A 17,104-nucleotide genomic window follows, 5' to 3' on the forward strand; every position below is an offset into this window, starting at 1 on the left:
AAAGGAAACTGAAATTTAGGGATTAAAAAAAATCTTGATGTCAGGATAGGAAGAGAGATTATTGCAGCAGAATCTTGAGGTGAAGGAAGATGAGCAACAGTAAATATGAACTCTAGAACTACATCCCCTCATTGATTCACAGGGCAGAGTTCATAGGAGTTCTAGAAGAGCTGCTGGTTTGTGCTTTGGCATGATGGAGTTAATGAGCAGAATTGACAGCATACAAAACTGGATATTTCAGTGACAGTTCAAAAAATATAAATCCAGTTATGCTGAGGAAGTGAAATAAAAGTTAACACAAAGGCTCATTTTATTCATGGTGAGAGCTGGGCTGTAGGAGTCTACTCTATAACAAACCAGAAAAGCACTGCACATTCTGATGACCTCTCAGCAGACACATTGTCTATAATAAAGCAAAAGAAGTTTAAAACTCTCTCATTGAAATAGTGGGAAGGAAGATCATGACAAGTTTCCAACATACATAGAATAATAAGTTCAAATTAGTTGCATAAAACTTTTATTTCTTATATAAAATGTATGGAATTTCATTTCTATTCTCTTATAGATAATGCTGCCTTTATGTTTTACTCTAATGAATATATAAAATATTTTAAAGGACATCATATATTTCTTGTGACCTCAGTTCTCATAACCATATCTTTCTCATAATATTTTAAGATCCTCCATCTCAAATTATTCTTGCCATGGGATTCTCAGAAACTTAATTTTCTGTGTTAGGGAAAACTATTATTATATATTATTATTATTATTATTATTATTATTATTATTTAGCACATTATTACATATACTACATATGTTATTATACACACACACAGACCATCCAACCAAATTAAGGTCATGATAATTGTCAGATTATCTAGTTTAAACAAGTATTGTCTAATTAAATATTCAACTACTTCCACTTCCTAAATGAATCATATTCTTAAGAGTTTAGCAAAAAAAAAAATAAATAAAAAAAAAATTTAAAAAAAGGTTTAGCAATAGAACCTCATGGAAAGCTTGTTGAAGCATCTATCAATTTTTCTTTTTCAGAGACAAGTTGAGTGCTTCTATACAGTATATTTTGGAAGTGACTGCCATGTTTCCACAGAGAGGCTCTTTATATGGTGGAACTGAAATCACTATAATAGGTTTGGGATTTAGCACGATACCAACTGAAAACACTGTGCTTTTAGGTAAGAATACCCTCACAGAGGGTGTTATCATCTTTTTCACTTGAAAAGATGTGCTTAGAGGTGAGTTATTACACAAATACTCTCAATCGTGGAAACTTTAATTTGCTATTAGCATATAAAAGATGATTGGTTAAGGTAGTAAAGAGAAATTGAATAACTGATTTTGATTTCAATAAGTAAATATTTTATGTTTAATGTGTATAAAAGACTAAAAAGTGAAGGTCTCTGTTCTAAAAATAATCAGTACTCAAACAATATAACTATCAGAAAAGTATCAAAGATTCTGCAAAATAGTGTGGAGCTTTTCGAGGGCCTTAACTATTCACTAATTATACTAAATCTCTCTATTTTACAAAAAGTATTTGAGAAAATGCTTTTTCCCCCATCTTTTTTCTTTCTAGGGTCCTTCCATTGTGATGTGACTTCATCATCAGAAAATGTCATAAAATGTATTCTTCATTCAACAGGGAGTACATTCAGGATTACCAACACTGGAGAAGATTCAGGTATTAGCCAACGTTTACAAATTGTAAATAATGGGAGCACTTCATCCTGAAATTGATTTGATTTTTATTTATTTAATACTTCAAAGTATTCAGACAAAAAAGTATTGCTATTTCTCTCCATAATTTGTCAATAGTTTGTCTCTAATTTACCACCTTGACATAGGGAGCAAAATATAGAATGAATCAGTGGTGGACTTGAGTCTTGAGTCTATAAGGATAGACTGCAATTGGCAAGTTGAGGAATTGCTATTAAGTTTTACTGCAGTACAGAACCTCATGAGTTATGATGATTTGTTATTGGCCATGGGGTTTCTAAATAAATATTCAAGTTGAAATTATATAGATTTTTGCATGTCTCAATGCCTGAGAAAATTCTTATGTTTAAAGAATTGATCATAACTTTATTTTTTTAAATATTTTATTTATTTGGGCAGCCCAGGTGGCCCGGCAGTTTGGTGCCTGCCTTCGGCCCAGGGCATGGTCCTGGAGATCCAGGATCGAGTCCCACATCAGGCTCCCTGCATGAAGCTTGCTTCTCTCTCTGCCTGTGTTTCTGCCTTTCTCTCTCTCTCTGTGTCTCTCATGAATGAATAAATTAAAAAATTTTTAAAAAAATAACCATTGAGCCATCCAGGCATCCCTGATCATAACTTTAAAAAATATTCCATGTGATATTTCTGAACATCTGATTTTTTTTTTCAAATTATCTCTTGATATCATCAGTTTTGGAGGTGTGTAGTTTTTTTTAAGGTTTTATTTATTATAAAGAGAACATGAGCAGGGGGTAGAAGGAGAGAGAAAATATTTTTTTTAACTTTTAAAAAAATATTCACCTATTTATTTATTTATTGAGAGAGAGAGAGAGAGAGAAAGCGAGCAAGTGCGCGTGCACACAGAGAGAGAGGGAGAGAAAGACTCCCTGCTGAGCAGGGAGCCTGATGTGGGGCTGGATCCCAGGACCCCAGGATTATGACCTGAGCTGAAGGCAGACACTTAACTGACTGAGCTATCTAGGTGTCCCGTGTGGTTTATTTTTTCCCTTAGCTTCTATTTTCTTTCTTTTCATTATTTCTGTTTATTTTTGTTACATGTTTAAATTATGCACATAAAAATTTTAAAATACAATACTTTCAAAGATAATTAAGAATTTTTACTTTTTTTCCCTTAAATATGCCTCCATTCTTGCTTCCAGTACATGGATTAGGTTATGGCTGGTCACCATCAGTCTTAAATGTATCTGTGGGAGACACAGTGATATGGCATTGGCAAGCACATCCATTTCTTAGGGGAATAGGATATAAGGTTTTCTCTGTATCCAGTCCTGGAAGTGTAATTTATGATGGCAAAGGATTTACAAATGGCAGAGAAAAATCTGCATCAGGTATGTTTCAACTTTGTTGCATTTTTATGTCACGCTTCTTTTTCCTAGATATAATAAAAATATATTGTTTAGATTTAAAATACCTTTGCATAAATATATGTGAATACACAAATAATTTAGTTGACATTTATTGCTGTAGTAAAAATATTACAAATTTATAAAAATATTATAAATGAATGTAAGCAAGGTATTTTATATGTCAGAGATGAGTTCTGATTCAGAAACATCTTTATTCATTCTGGAATAATCAGCTGATTTAAAAAATCTTAAATAAGCAAAATATAAAGAAAATTGGAGCGTTTTAATCATACTGACCAGGTCGCAAGTAAATGAACTTCTGTTGATTGGAATCAGCAAATCATTATTTCTCCTAGGACAATTCAGTGTAAAGCGTGCCTTTTAGACTATATGTCTTGTTCTATACATATGTAGCAGTTTCAACTTCTCATGAATACAAAGTATTGTTCATTTTTCACTGCATGTTGAATTTTTCTTTAAAATGTGGTAAGTTATGCTAGACTTGACCTGGTTGTCTAGAAAAATTAATGCTGGATCTTGTCTTCTGGAATGTATTTCATTATAGAAGATAGTTCTTTTATAAGTAGTGAGTCATTTCTTTACTACTTACTATTGAAATATCACGTGCATGAAAAATAAGAATCCTGTCATCTGCATGTGTGAATGATCACTTGAAATTTCTTTTGGAGGGTGCATTAATTGCTTGTATTTATTATGTACAATCTTATTTTATGGCAGGTTCATTTTCTTACCAATTTACTTCACCTGGAATCCATTATTATAGCAGTGGATATGTTGATGAGGCTCGCTCCATTTTTCTTCAAGGAGTCATTAATGTTTTACCAGCTGAAACCAGGCACATTCCTCTGCACCTGTTTGTAGGTAGCACTGAAGCCACATATGCTCAGGGTAAGAGGGTTAAAGATGGAAACCCAGTTACTCCAGTGACATAGGGTATATGTGACCTTTTTGGAGTAGGAAGCAGATTACCCTCTTTCTGTCTCTGACCAGCCGCATGACCTTGCGTAGATCTGGACAGTTCTGAGGCTGGAATTTATTCTGTAAAATGAGGCCCATGTTAATATTGCCCTGCCATTCTCCCAGAATTCTTCTGTGCCTCAAATGAGATGTAGCGTGAAGAAGTGTGCCCCAAGATATATCAAAATGTGAGATGATGTTATTGTTTTGTTGTCCCCATAGGACTTGGCCTTAGACAAATTGAAAAATAATTTTATATTCACTCTTCATTCTTCACTATGCCACCTTTGTCTAGGTCTTTAATTTAACTTTGTACTGCCTGAGTACCTCTTGTAATTAAAATAAAACAAAAAAAATTTTAATGGCATATAAACCACCACCATTAAAATAAAGAGTAATGCAGTCTGAAAACAGTTCTTGTTTTAGAATATTATCCATGACTTACAGGCAGTTCTTTTGCCTAAAGGACCTGTGGATTTGCACTTGGGGAGCTCTGTGGCAGGATGCCTAGCAACAGAACCCTTGTGTGGCCCAAACAATACCAGGGTTAAAAATTCAGACAGATTGGTCTTTGAGCTTTCAAGTTGTTTTTCACCATTTATAAACAACATTAGTCCATCTGCTGGAACACAAAATGAATTGATAACAATTACCGGACGTGGCTTCAGTAATCTCACATGTGCTAATAAGGTAAGAATGTAAAGATCTCCTTCTTACTACCATATACTCAATAAAAGGAAAATGTTTTATCCATAACCTCATAATTTAATTTCTAACAGCTTTATTATAATATAATTCATATACTGTAGGATTCATGCATTTAAGGCACATAATTCAATAGCTTTTAGTATATTCACAGAGTTGAATTTTATGATATTCAATCACCACACTCACCACACTCAATTTTTTTTAAAGATTTTATTTATTTAGTCATGACAGACACACAGAGAGAGGCAGAGCTACAGCGAGAGGGAGAAACAGGCTCTCCACAGGGAACCCAATGTGGGATTCAATCCCTGGGACTTGGGATCATGCCCTGAGCGGAAGGCTGATGCTAAACCACTGAGCCACCCAGGTGTCCCACCACCACACTCAATTTTAGAACATTTTTATTACCTCAGAAAGGAATTCCTAACCCTTAGACATTACACCCAATTTTCTCAATCCTCCCAGCCCTAATTTACCTCCATCTTTATGGATTTGCCTATTCTGGATCTTTCTCATAAATAGAATAATACATATGGTCATTTGTGACCAGTTTTATTCACCAAACATAGTATTTTCAAGGTTCATCCACGTTATTCCATGTTTATCAGTACTTCACTTCTTTTATGGCTAAATAATATTCCATTATATAGTATATACATTGTATTCATCCATTTACCAATCATGGGCATTTAGATTGTTTTCAATGTTTTGACTGTTATGAATAATATAGCTATGAAAATTCATGTATGGTTATAATTTAGTTTTAAGATTAATCTGAGAGATGCCTTAGTCAGCCCCCCAAATTAATTTTATGAATAAATAAGTTTGCATGAGATTAAATTTTTAAAATTTAGTTGTTAATAGAAAATTTAAGTTCCCACTAAGTAATATATTGACTTGTTTCCATGTTCATCTTACTTTTAGGTTACAATTGGTAACTACCCCTGTATTGTAGAAGAAAGTAGTGACAATTCCATTAGATGTCATATTGACCCTCAAAACTCAATGAATGTTGGCATCAGGGAAATTGTCACAGTAACTGTCTACAACCTGGGCACTGCTCTCAATACACTGTCTAGTGAATTTGATAGGCGATTTGTGCTTTTGCCAAACATCAACATGGTGTTGCCAAATGCAGGATCAACTACAGGAATGACAAGAGTGAGTGTAAGAGGCTCTGGATTTGCAGCTTCTCCTGCAGGTGTAGAAGTCTTCATGGGTCATTTTCCCTGTAAAGTTCTATTAGTAAATTATACAGCCATTGAATGTGAAACATCTCCTGCTCCCCAACAGCTTGTGAAAGTGGATCTTCTAATCCATGGTGTGCCTGCCCAGTGTCAGGGAAATTGCAGCTTTTCATACTTAGAAAGCATTACTGCTTTTGTAACAAGAGTCTTTCCAAACTTTATCAAAGGACCTGTAGAAGTTCTTATTGAAGGAGAAGGTTTTGGCACTATCTTGGAGGACATTGCTGTGTTCATTGGAAACCAACAGTTCAGAGCTATGGACGTTAATGAAAATAATGTCACTGTTCTTGTGGGTCCTCTCCCAGCTGGACTCCATTCTCTTGGTGTTGTGGTAGGAAGTAAAGGCTTGGCTCTGGGAAACCTTACTGTTAGCAGCCCTGCCATAGCATCTGTCACACCAACTTCTGGCAGCATTGCTGGGGGAACTACTTTGCTGATCACAGGAAATGGCTTCGACCCAGGCAACACCACAGTCACTGTTGGGTATGAACCTTGTGAAATTATTTCTGTCAACTCTAGTGAAGTCTACTGCTGTACCCCAGCAGGAACAGCTGGAAGGGTCAGTGTGAAGATCTTTGTTAATGAAGTTGCTTACCCACCTCTGTCATTTACGTATGCCTTGGAAGATACTCCACTTCTCAGAGAACTTGTCCCAAATACAGGTATTCCACTACCCTCCTTTTCTTGTTTGTCTCGATACAGTATTGCCAGCAATATTTATTAGTGTCTAATTGGAATAATAATGTGTTCTTAGACAATCCACTAAACACAATAAATAAATGGGATTTGAGTTCAGTGTAGTTTCAATTTTGTGATTATTTTTTACACATTCTTGGGATAAAATTTTTAGTCAAATTCCAACTTCTATTTTGAAACAAAATCCATTAATTTGACCTATATTTCAAGATGAGGAAGAAATAGATGGATATCTATGAATTAAAATTAATAATTAATGTCATTAATGTTGATACGGCATGGGAAACAGCTGTTTAAATTCAGAAGTAGGTTACTAAACATTGAGAGTTTTTCTGTATCTCTTATTTCCATGAAACTACAGTTAATACTAACTTATTGACTCAAAAGGGTTTTTTTGAGGAGATAATTGGCTCATTCAGATGGAAAAAAATATTATAAATAAGATTTACTTGGTGATTTAGCATAACTCATTTTTCTAAGCTAAGAATAGATTGAGATGTCTTCCTAATTTTATGTCATTATTCCATAGTGTTTCTGATCATATTTAAGCTGCTGGAATGCTTATCATCTACATGATGAATTCTGGAGAGCTAGCTATAGTGTCTTGATGAGAACATGGCCTTGATGCCTAGGTTCAAATCTCAGTTTTTCTACTCTACAGTGATGCAACTTTGGACCAAGATTTTTAAATATTAGTTTCCTTATACATGCATGTACCATGAGGTTGGTACCAACCTCATGGTACATGCATGTAGAATTAAAGATTCTTCATGCATGAAGATTAAAGAAGTTCATTTGTATAATGTAACTTAGAATGGCAACTTTAATAAAGAACTAATGTTAGCCTTTTAAAGTCTTTTTTAACTTACATTACCAGAAAATGTGGTCAGGTTTGGGTAAGGTGTATTCTCTCTCTTTAAGAAATTTGCTATTGAAATTTCCTTTGATACATCAAGTTTTCTCATTTAGAAGATATTTGCAAATGACATATCAGATAAAGGGCTAGTTTCCAAGAGATCTATAAAGATCTATATCCAATAAGATCTATAAGATCTATAGTTTCCAATAAGATCTATAAAGAACTTATTTAACTCAACACCAAAGAAACAAACAATCCAATCATGAAATGGGAAAAATACATGAACAGAAATCTCACAGAGCAAGACATAGACATGGCCAACACGCACATGAGAAAATGCTCTACTATCTTACATCTAATTATTTACCTATCATAATCTATTTATCAATATATATCAAAAATATTTAAATTAAGAAAAATCATCCTCAGAAGAGTTGTCAATATCGGGAAGGACTAAAAATAAAAAAAAAATAGTAAGCCCCTTCCCTAAAATATACTCCAACCCACCACCCCTGCTCAAACATTCATACTTCCTGATTCTAAATCTCTCTTCTCTTTTTCCCTCATCTCCACTGACCTGAATTATCATTAACAATAGCAATAGAATAACAATGCAGGGGAACAGACCAAAGGGCTGGAAAATAATGAATGCTGAGATAACTTATAGTAAGTAGACTATAGATCGTAACATATGGTATAGCCAAAGTTTGTGCTTTGTTAATATTTATATTAGCTTTAAAATACCAGATATCATCTTGTTTATGGAAGTAATTAGGTTTTTCTTTTTTTTAATATTTTATTTATTTATTTATGAGAAACACAGAGAGAAAGAGAGAGAGAGAGGCAGAGACACATGCAGGGAGCCTGATGTGGGATTCTAACCCAGGTCCCCAGTATTACGCCCTGGGCTGAAGGCAGGAGCTAAACTGCTGAGCCACCCAGGGATCCCCAGGTTTATCTTTAAATGCATGTAAAATTACTAGAATTTAGATATATTGTTTGCTTTTTTTTTTTTTTTTTAAGGTCCACCAGGAACCAAAATTCAAATCATTGGATCTAACTTTGGAATTGATATCTTGGAAATTTCAGTGAAGATAGACAACACTCCATGTAATGTAACCATGGTCAATGATAGTGTATTGCAATGCATCATTGGAGATCATGCTGGTGGCACTTTTCCTGTTATGATGCATCGTAAGACAAAAGGCTTTGCTGTGTCCACGGTTGTATTTGAGTACGCACTTACTATTCAGAATATTCATCCGAGCCAAGGTAGTCATGAATTTGCGGAAACCTACAAATATTTTTATTGTTTCAGTAAACACTTATTTAGAAAAAAAAATTCTTTAAACACTGCTAAAACTTGTAGTTCCTATAACACATTAAAAATATTTTTATGTATCACATAAGCATGCATATCTATCAGTTAAGCATCTCTAAATATTCACTTACTGCCTATATTTCTCTTTGTTATATAATTAACTTCAAATTTAATCCTACTTAAAATGTCCAGATTATATGTGAATTTTTTTTATAAAATCATGTTTAGACATCACAGTCTCTAATTATGAATACTTAAGTATTTTTTAATTTGAAAATTATTTTAATGGTTAAACACCTTAAGAAAGTATAACCGATGTGGTCCTAATTAAATAGTAATTTTATATTCATGTTTTGACTAATCTGAAATTCTTTTTGACATCTCTCTTAAATTTTAGTTTCTAGAAGTAGTTTATTTTTTAAAGATTTTATTTATTTATTTGAAAGAGAGAAAGAGAGACAAAGCAAGAGAGGGAGAGAATGAGTGAGGGGAGGGACACAGATAGAAACAAACTCCCCACTGAGCAGGCAGCCTGATGTGGGCCTCGATCCCAGGACCCCAGGATCATGACCTGGGCCATAGGCAGCTGCTTAATCAACTAGCCATCCAGGTGCCCGCCTAGAAGTAGTTTAAATAAATGATTGGATGGAACATTTATTCAGTAAAAGTTTTAGAATCCTATAATCAAAAGAGATTCTGTTGCATTAATATAGCATAATATAACACAGTATAATATAATATAATAAAGTATAATGCAATATGTAACTTCAATTTTAAGAATTGTTTCATTTAGTGTAACTTACTTCCAATTCAGGTTTTAAAATATATACAGAGAGGAGTTTTTTCTTTTCATTAGCTGTTTTTCCCTTTTGTATGTCTTCACTAGGAAGTTTCGGTGGTGGTCAGACCATGACTGTGACAGGCACTGGGTTTAATCCAGAAACCTCAATTATATTAGTGTGTGGCTCAGAATGCGCAATTGACAGGCTGAAATCTGATTGTACAAGACTATTATGTAAAATTCCACACAATGATGGTGAGTAGTCAGAAAAAAAGAATCGCAGTTTTTGAGAAATGATTAATGTTAAAGCAATCAGAGTCTAAATTTCTTCTTCCAAGTGTTTGTTTTGGGGAGCAAGGGGTCACCTTGATGACCATCTTGATTTTAAACAATTTCTTTAGAACTTTGTTTCTAGGTTTGTATGTCTTTCAAGATTCATAACATTTGGGTTAGGTTGAATTATTTATAATAAATTGTGGTTTTTTAATTTATCTCATAAATGGAGCATGCCAAATGGAGAACATATTTTTAATTTCTACTGAACTCTTAGTTTCCATTAAAGATAGGATAGCTAACGGTTATGAGTACAGACCCTGGTAATGCATTGCCAAAATTCAGACCCAAGCTGCGCCTTTGGATGGGTTTTTTAACTTCTCCAAGCCTCAGTGTTTCCTCCCCTGTACAGTGAGAATAATCATCTTCACTTACTTTATAGGATTTTGTAATGTTTAATAACTTAATGTATGTAGAGAAGATGGAATGATATCTGAGACATGATATGTGATTTGCTGCTGTTATTATTACTCTTACTTATTTTCATTTAGTGGTTAAAATCCCGGGCTCTCAGGAGCCCCCAAATCTCATTTTACCACTTACTATGCAACATCAGCTAAGTAACTAAACTCTGTTTCAGTTTGTCCATTTATTAAATGGAGATATTATTAATCCTAATTCTTTAGTTATTGTGAAGTTTAAATATCTGGCATGAGTGGGGAGGGGCAGAGAGAGAAGCAGATTTGCTGCTGAACAGGGAGCCGGATGTGGGACTTGGGGTGGGGCTCGATCCCAGGACCCTGGGATCATGACTTGAGCCGAAGGAAGATGCTTAACCAACTGAGCCACCCAGGTGCCCCTCTTTTCTGGCTTCTAAAAGAATATTAAAGAAAATATAATATTTTTATGAATCAGCTTATTTATACTTTCAACATCAGTTTATATGCTGATTTTTTTAAAAAAATGCAACAGTGCTGTCAAGATTTGTCAAGGCTTTGGGGTTGTCTTAATGCCAGCTCTGCTTCTTCTTTGTACTATTGTGCTGGGTGTCTGTGATATTTCTGTCTCTTACCTTGCTTCCAGCTGTCACCAGCATGCATGCCTTAGCAGTTCCTCCTTTCCTGCTCTGATTCGCAATGTTGTATCCTATAGGCTGGAACCCTACACAGGGAGGTTTGCAAAATTGTCTACAGTATGAGGCTCCAAGGAAGGATCTAAGGGGTTTTTTTCCCTTTGATAATGTGCATGAACTTTGCGATGTTTTTGGCTATTGCTAGAGATCCTTATTACTTGACATATAGCCTGTGTATATTGGAAGTGATTTCGGGAAAAGGAAGATGTTATTGAAACTATTTGGGGGTTTTGGAAATGAATAAAGGCCTGATGGCCCAACTATTCTCAATTCAGTCCTTTTCTCCTAGGCAGAGGACCTGAGCAAACGTGTGAAGTGAGTGTGGTCAATGGGAAGGATTTGTCACATTCCACAACTCCTTTTACATATACTATGTCACTGACACCACTCATCTCCGACATATATCCGAAGAGAGGCAGTACAGCAGGGGGCACCAGACTTACAATCACGGGATCAGGCTTCAGGTACTGTCTTCACATACACATACATCAGCACATAGATGCAAGCTCACACCATTACTCCTGCTTTCTCATATGCAAGATCAGTGCTTAAATATAGTCATGTAATGTGTACCCATCTGCTCAGAAGTCATGCGTGAGGCACATCATAGTACTAATAGCTAACATTTATCCAGTACTTCATGTCAGGCACTTCTTACCCCATGGAAACTTCCTGCCTTACCCTCTTAGATATTTTTATCCCATTTTATGGTTAGGAAACCGAAATTAGAGAGGTTAAATAATTTGCCCCAAATCCTAGTCAGATCCTAAGAATAAATCACATCTTGTTATGCTTCCCTCACCATCTCATCACCAACCATGATCTGCTTCATTGGGTCAATGAAACATGTCTTCATACATCATATCCATTCATTGTAGCTGGCCAGATTCCTTCTTCCTAAACATATTCATTATTTGGCTCAAATTTATGTACTGCACTGTCATCATTCTTCAAGTGGATAAGGCTGACTTCAAAACCTCAGTTCATCTAAATCATAAAAGACCATTTTAATTCCTCAAGTACATAATTTCTCAAGACCTTGGACTTGCATTTTAACGTGGATATTAAATTCTAAAGTCTTTGAATGTGGTGAAAATATCACACAAACAAAGGGATCCCTGAAAGTCTCTTAAAAAATTAGCTGTTTAGTGACTAACAAAGAATCTCTCAATAAATTGAACCCAGACAGTTTTCTTCCAACACTGGAAGGCCTGCTAATTTGTACAGTTTTATTTCCTGGCTGCTTAATCCCTTTGTTTACTTTTTTCTCAACAAATATTTTGAAGTTTTACTACTGAACAAAGTGTCAATCTGCACTTTGGTGGATCAGAGAGTAAGATCATTATTTTTGCAATAATGCATATCAGTTATAGGGTTTGACAGTGGGAACTAAAAATTTGAGAAAAAACAACGGTGTTTCCTCCCTTTTTTCTTTACAGTGAAAATGTGCAAGATGTTCTCATCACCATAGCTGAAGCCAAATGTAATGTTGAATATTCCAACAAGACGTATATCATCTGTATGACAAGTGCCCATAGCCCTTCAGGGTGGGCTCCAGTGCATGTCAACATCAGAAGCCTTGGCATGGCCAAACTGGTAAAAGTGCTGTTGAATGTGGTAATCATAGCAACAAAAAATAGGGAAAAAAATAAAAAATAGAAAGGCATTATGGGATATGAAGTAATTGGTAATGGACTTTTTACTTTGTTAATGTCTCCAAAAAATAACTGAGATGTAACCATACTAAATTTAAAGTTAACATATTTTTGTTGCTTATTACTAACATTTTATGATTTCAAGTTTTTATTTAATCTGGATTCCAAGATAATTGGTAATTAATTTTTTACTTTATTATTATTGTGAAATAAACCAATAGGCAGCTATAACATAGAGTAGATTATACTTTACTATTAATGGAAATGTTTACTGGTTTAGATTTCTTTTTTGAGAAATTGAATGAAGAATTCTGATAACTCTCAATTTAAAAGTCTTTCCTGTTTTATTACAGGATGATCCTGACTTCCTGTATGTTGATGCTTGGTCCTCCAACTTCTCATGGGGAGGAAAATCTCCCCCAGAGGAAGGGTCTTTAGTTGTTATTACAAAAGGACAGACAGTTTTGCTGGATCAAAATACACCTATTCTGAAAATGTTGCTTATTCAGGGTAAATTTCTGAAAGTCTGCTTATTAGATTCTATCTATGGTATATTTTTGTGAAGTAAATTTAACTAAAACTCATGATTATGAACATCCATAGTGGTATGATGTTTTTAATGCAAGGTGGAGTACTGTGTTCTTTAAATGGAGCATTAGAATCTGATGTGGTTTGCAGATATTTAGTGTATCATAACCAGAATCTTTTAATGAAATAGGATAGAACATATCAGAATGTCTTGCATTCTTATGGGTAAGCATCATTTAAAGTTATATGTTGTTTTAGGAAACTTTTGTTTTAATTATGTATGAGTATGCACATATGCTTATGCACTTGTGGTGGATCACAACAGTGAAAGGAATATCACATTTAGAAAAAAACTGGCATAGTGGGTACCAGGGGTTATAAAATTATAGAGATTTGCTAAATTCTATACTAAATGACTTCCCAGCTCCCATTGGATGCCAGTTGTGATTCTCACCTTTGCCTTTGAGCCTGCTTTCATTGTAGTTGGGGTTCTCTCTGCTTCTTGATGTTCTGTTATTACTATAGAAGACTAACTAAGTAGAACTGTTACAATTGCATGTTAAAGAGATAGATTGGCAAGAGTAAAATGCTTTGGGCTTTCATGTATAAACCTTGCCATAATGGTTTTAGCTGCTCAAAGACCTTTATATTTTGTTTTGGTTTTAACTTCTGTGATAATAGCAGTGTTTCATTTATTTGAAGTTATTAACTATTGGACCTTTGGATAAGTAGAATTTTACTGTTCACACATTTACATCAGTCTCATAAAAATATATCTTAGCACATTCTTTAATAATGCCAATCAGGCCATAGGTGTTACTAGTGCAAATTAGGGGATAAAAGTTCAGAGGTAATGTCAGCAGTATTTTTTTAATATTTTATTTAAATTCAGTTTGCCAACATATAGTATAACACCTGGTGCTCATTCTATCAAGTGCCCTCCTTAGTGCCTTCCTTGTGCCCAGTTACCCCATCTCCCCACTCTCCTCCCATTCTGCAATCCTTTGTTTCACAGAGTTAGGAGTTTCTCATGGTTTGTTGGTAATGTCAGCATTATAATGATTTCTATAAAAAAAATACTTTTCTTTAATTTTAATTGTTTTGGTTCTTAATTTATATTTTGAGGCCTTGTGTTTATGGAAGTTTAATTCATTTTAGGGGCACTCTTTAAACGCACTGAAACTAACAATGATCAAAACAATCTGCCTAGGGATTTCATTTTCTATCAACTCCTGGGACTTCTCTGAAGTTTTTATATTTTATGTTGCCTAATAGCTGAAGTTAAGTGAAATGCATAATGATAGCAGATTTAATTTTAATTAATTTCTAATTTAATTAATTTTAATAAATTTTTAAGTCTAATTAAATAAATAGCATTGAATAATAATTTTCCTTGTGTTGTATTTCAAAATTGTGTGGTTCATAGGTGGAACTCTAATATTTGATGAAGCTGATATTGAACTGCAGGCAGAAAATATTCTAATTACAGACGGAGGCATTCTTCAGGTATATAAGAGAACCTAATATATAATCATCGCTAAACTCTATTTCTTTATAAAATATTATGTGTAAAATGGATAGTTAATTATAACAATCTCTCATAGGTTTATCTTTACACAGGTCTCTATTATTGGTCTAAAATCCTTTTTCTGGGGAAACGTTTTCCAGAGTATTCTGTGCTTTTAATGGAAAGATAATAGTGTATTATAATAGAGCAGAATTTTAAATAGAACAGAAAAAAAATAATTCGGAGAGATGGCTAAAGTCATGCAGTATTCTTTCCAAAGATCTGACATAGTATACTTGGCTGACTAGAAAATTAAAGGTTTATCTTTCATAAGAAAGGAACTGAGGAATGAACAATTGGTTTCTCAAAGGAAAGGATGACTTCTGTGGGGTTAGAATTGTGGATATTGAGTTTTAACTTTTTGAATGATGCTTGTGAAATCACTTGCAGATTGGGACAGAAGCATCCCCCTTTCAACACAGGGCAGTCATTACTTTGCATGGACACCTGCGATCTCCTGAGCTCCCAGTATATGGCGCCAAAACTCTGGCTGTCCGAGAGGGAATCCTGGATCTGCATGGTAGGGCAGCCAAAAGGGCTCAGGGAATTGGCCTAGGAGATACTAGCCAGAAAACCAGAGATAATTCTCCTGATAATTCTCTCTAAATGAAAACTTGCCAGATTCCTCCTGTCTTTATGTATCCCCCCTTTATCCAAAGCCTGTCAGCCCCTCATACTACCAAGACTCGCAACCAAGGCTACTTCTAGCAAAAAACCTTCTGGGTCTTCTCTACACTCTTCTGCTTATTCCTTTCCATTTGTTCCCATAACACCTTTTGCATATTTTTGCGCTTACCGCTGTACATAGTGATTGTTTACTGCATTCATTTATCTGTATAAAAAGGCATTAAGTCTGGAAGCAGAGGACTATAACTTTTTATATTTGTATTTTAAAATAGGCTCTTTCTAAAATATACGTTTATAGTTATAGTTTTACATAACTATATTCTGGAAATTTATCAGCATATAAAAATGATTATGGTCATGTTTGAAGTATCAGTGTTACTTATTTAAAGGAAGCATGGTGTGAGTCCTTTTTATATTAAAGCCTTCTATATTGCAATAATCTGTTTCTTTTATAAATTTAGAACGTATAAACATCCCTATTATGATAACTGTCATCCTGCATTGTGCTAAATAAATATCCTAATGTAATTTTCAGAAATTTACACATTTCATTTGTCTCTAGATTATCAATTTAAGTGATTTCTATCAACAATGGCAAAGATCATAGGCTTCTGCCCGTTTTAACAATAGTATCATACCATGTTTATATTGTGTTCCTATAAAGAAGATTGTTTTAAGTAGAGTGTATCATTGCAGGCAGATGTTTTTTAGTTTTCTAGACCTACACATGTTATCATAAACCTAACTGTTAGTTTTATAAAGCAAGTATTCTAAATATTTTTTTCTTTTTTGAGAAAGGTATAAAATCTAACATCTAATGAACCTTCCCCAAATTTATTCAATTCAGGCAAATATTTTAAATGCATAAAACTCTCACTATGCAAGAAAATGAATCTTTAGAAATACTTAGCTTATATGTTGGCTTCAGGTCTGCCTGTTTCTGTGATCTGGACTCATCTGGCTCATACTGCAAAGGCAGGGGAAAGAACCTTGATTTTACAAGAAGCAGTAACTTGGAAACCAGGAGATAAGATTGTAATTGCAAGCACAGGTCACAGGTATGATGTCTTCTGTGTATGATAATTTTAATTTAGAACAGAGATTTTTTAAAACTATGTAAAAGAGGATGATTCAGAAGGTTCACAACTATTTGATCAAAATTTGAAAGCTCTAATAAAGAAATATGAACAGCCAAGTATGTATTTGCCAAATTTTAACACTGGGTTGAACACCAGTGTGTTGTTTTCACGGATTAATTTACAATAAGGAAAAGTAATTTGAGTTTATAGAATGTATACTAATGAAATACTTTAGTTGTTTTTCACAGTTAGATTCTCATGTAAGATTTTGCTTGAAAAAAGCATTGTCAAAAGTCATTTAGAAACCTCTGACTTAGAGCTTAGCTAAATAAATTAATGAATGCAAAAAATGTAAATGAACTGCTTTATTTGGGGTTGCCAAAGAACATGGTTGAAAGCAGCCAGCAAACTCTTTCATATCTTACAGTCTTGGCAGTGGTTCCCATGGAGCAGGATTGTTAGTAATGATTGGATCAAAGAGAATTATTATAGAATGAGTGATGATTAATACGACCTTTTATATGTCTGACATTTTACAATTGAAACAGTTTA

General features: G+C 34.2%; 1 protein-coding gene across 4 annotated transcripts in view; it reads left to right on the plus strand.

The window, feature by feature from the left end:
- PKHD1L1 (PKHD1 like 1) overlaps positions 1-17,104 on the plus strand; it is a 147,541-nt gene that overhangs the window by 60,660 nt on the left and 69,777 nt on the right. For all 4 annotated transcript variants that reach the window (XM_025451092.3, XM_025451093.3, XM_025451094.3 and 1 more), the window contains exons 33-46: positions 1,054-1,196; positions 1,598-1,702; positions 2,895-3,083; positions 3,840-4,010; positions 4,546-4,769; positions 5,712-6,696; positions 8,613-8,861; positions 9,797-9,946; positions 11,386-11,560; positions 12,536-12,692; positions 13,105-13,261; positions 14,706-14,785; positions 15,237-15,366; positions 16,402-16,531. In XM_025451092.3, the coding sequence (XP_025306877.3) occupies positions 1,054-1,196; positions 1,598-1,702; positions 2,895-3,083; positions 3,840-4,010; positions 4,546-4,769; positions 5,712-6,696; positions 8,613-8,861; positions 9,797-9,946; positions 11,386-11,560; positions 12,536-12,692; positions 13,105-13,261; positions 14,706-14,785; positions 15,237-15,366; positions 16,402-16,531 (3,045 nt within the window). The remainder of the gene's footprint in view (positions 1-1,053; positions 1,197-1,597; positions 1,703-2,894; positions 3,084-3,839; positions 4,011-4,545; positions 4,770-5,711; positions 6,697-8,612; positions 8,862-9,796; positions 9,947-11,385; positions 11,561-12,535; positions 12,693-13,104; positions 13,262-14,705; positions 14,786-15,236; positions 15,367-16,401; positions 16,532-17,104) is intronic.

The sequence above is a fragment of the Canis lupus genome, chromosome 13 (assembly GCF_003254725.2).
Source record: "Canis lupus dingo isolate Sandy chromosome 13, ASM325472v2, whole genome shotgun sequence".
Classification (NCBI taxonomy): domain Eukaryota; kingdom Metazoa; phylum Chordata; class Mammalia; order Carnivora; family Canidae; genus Canis; species Canis lupus.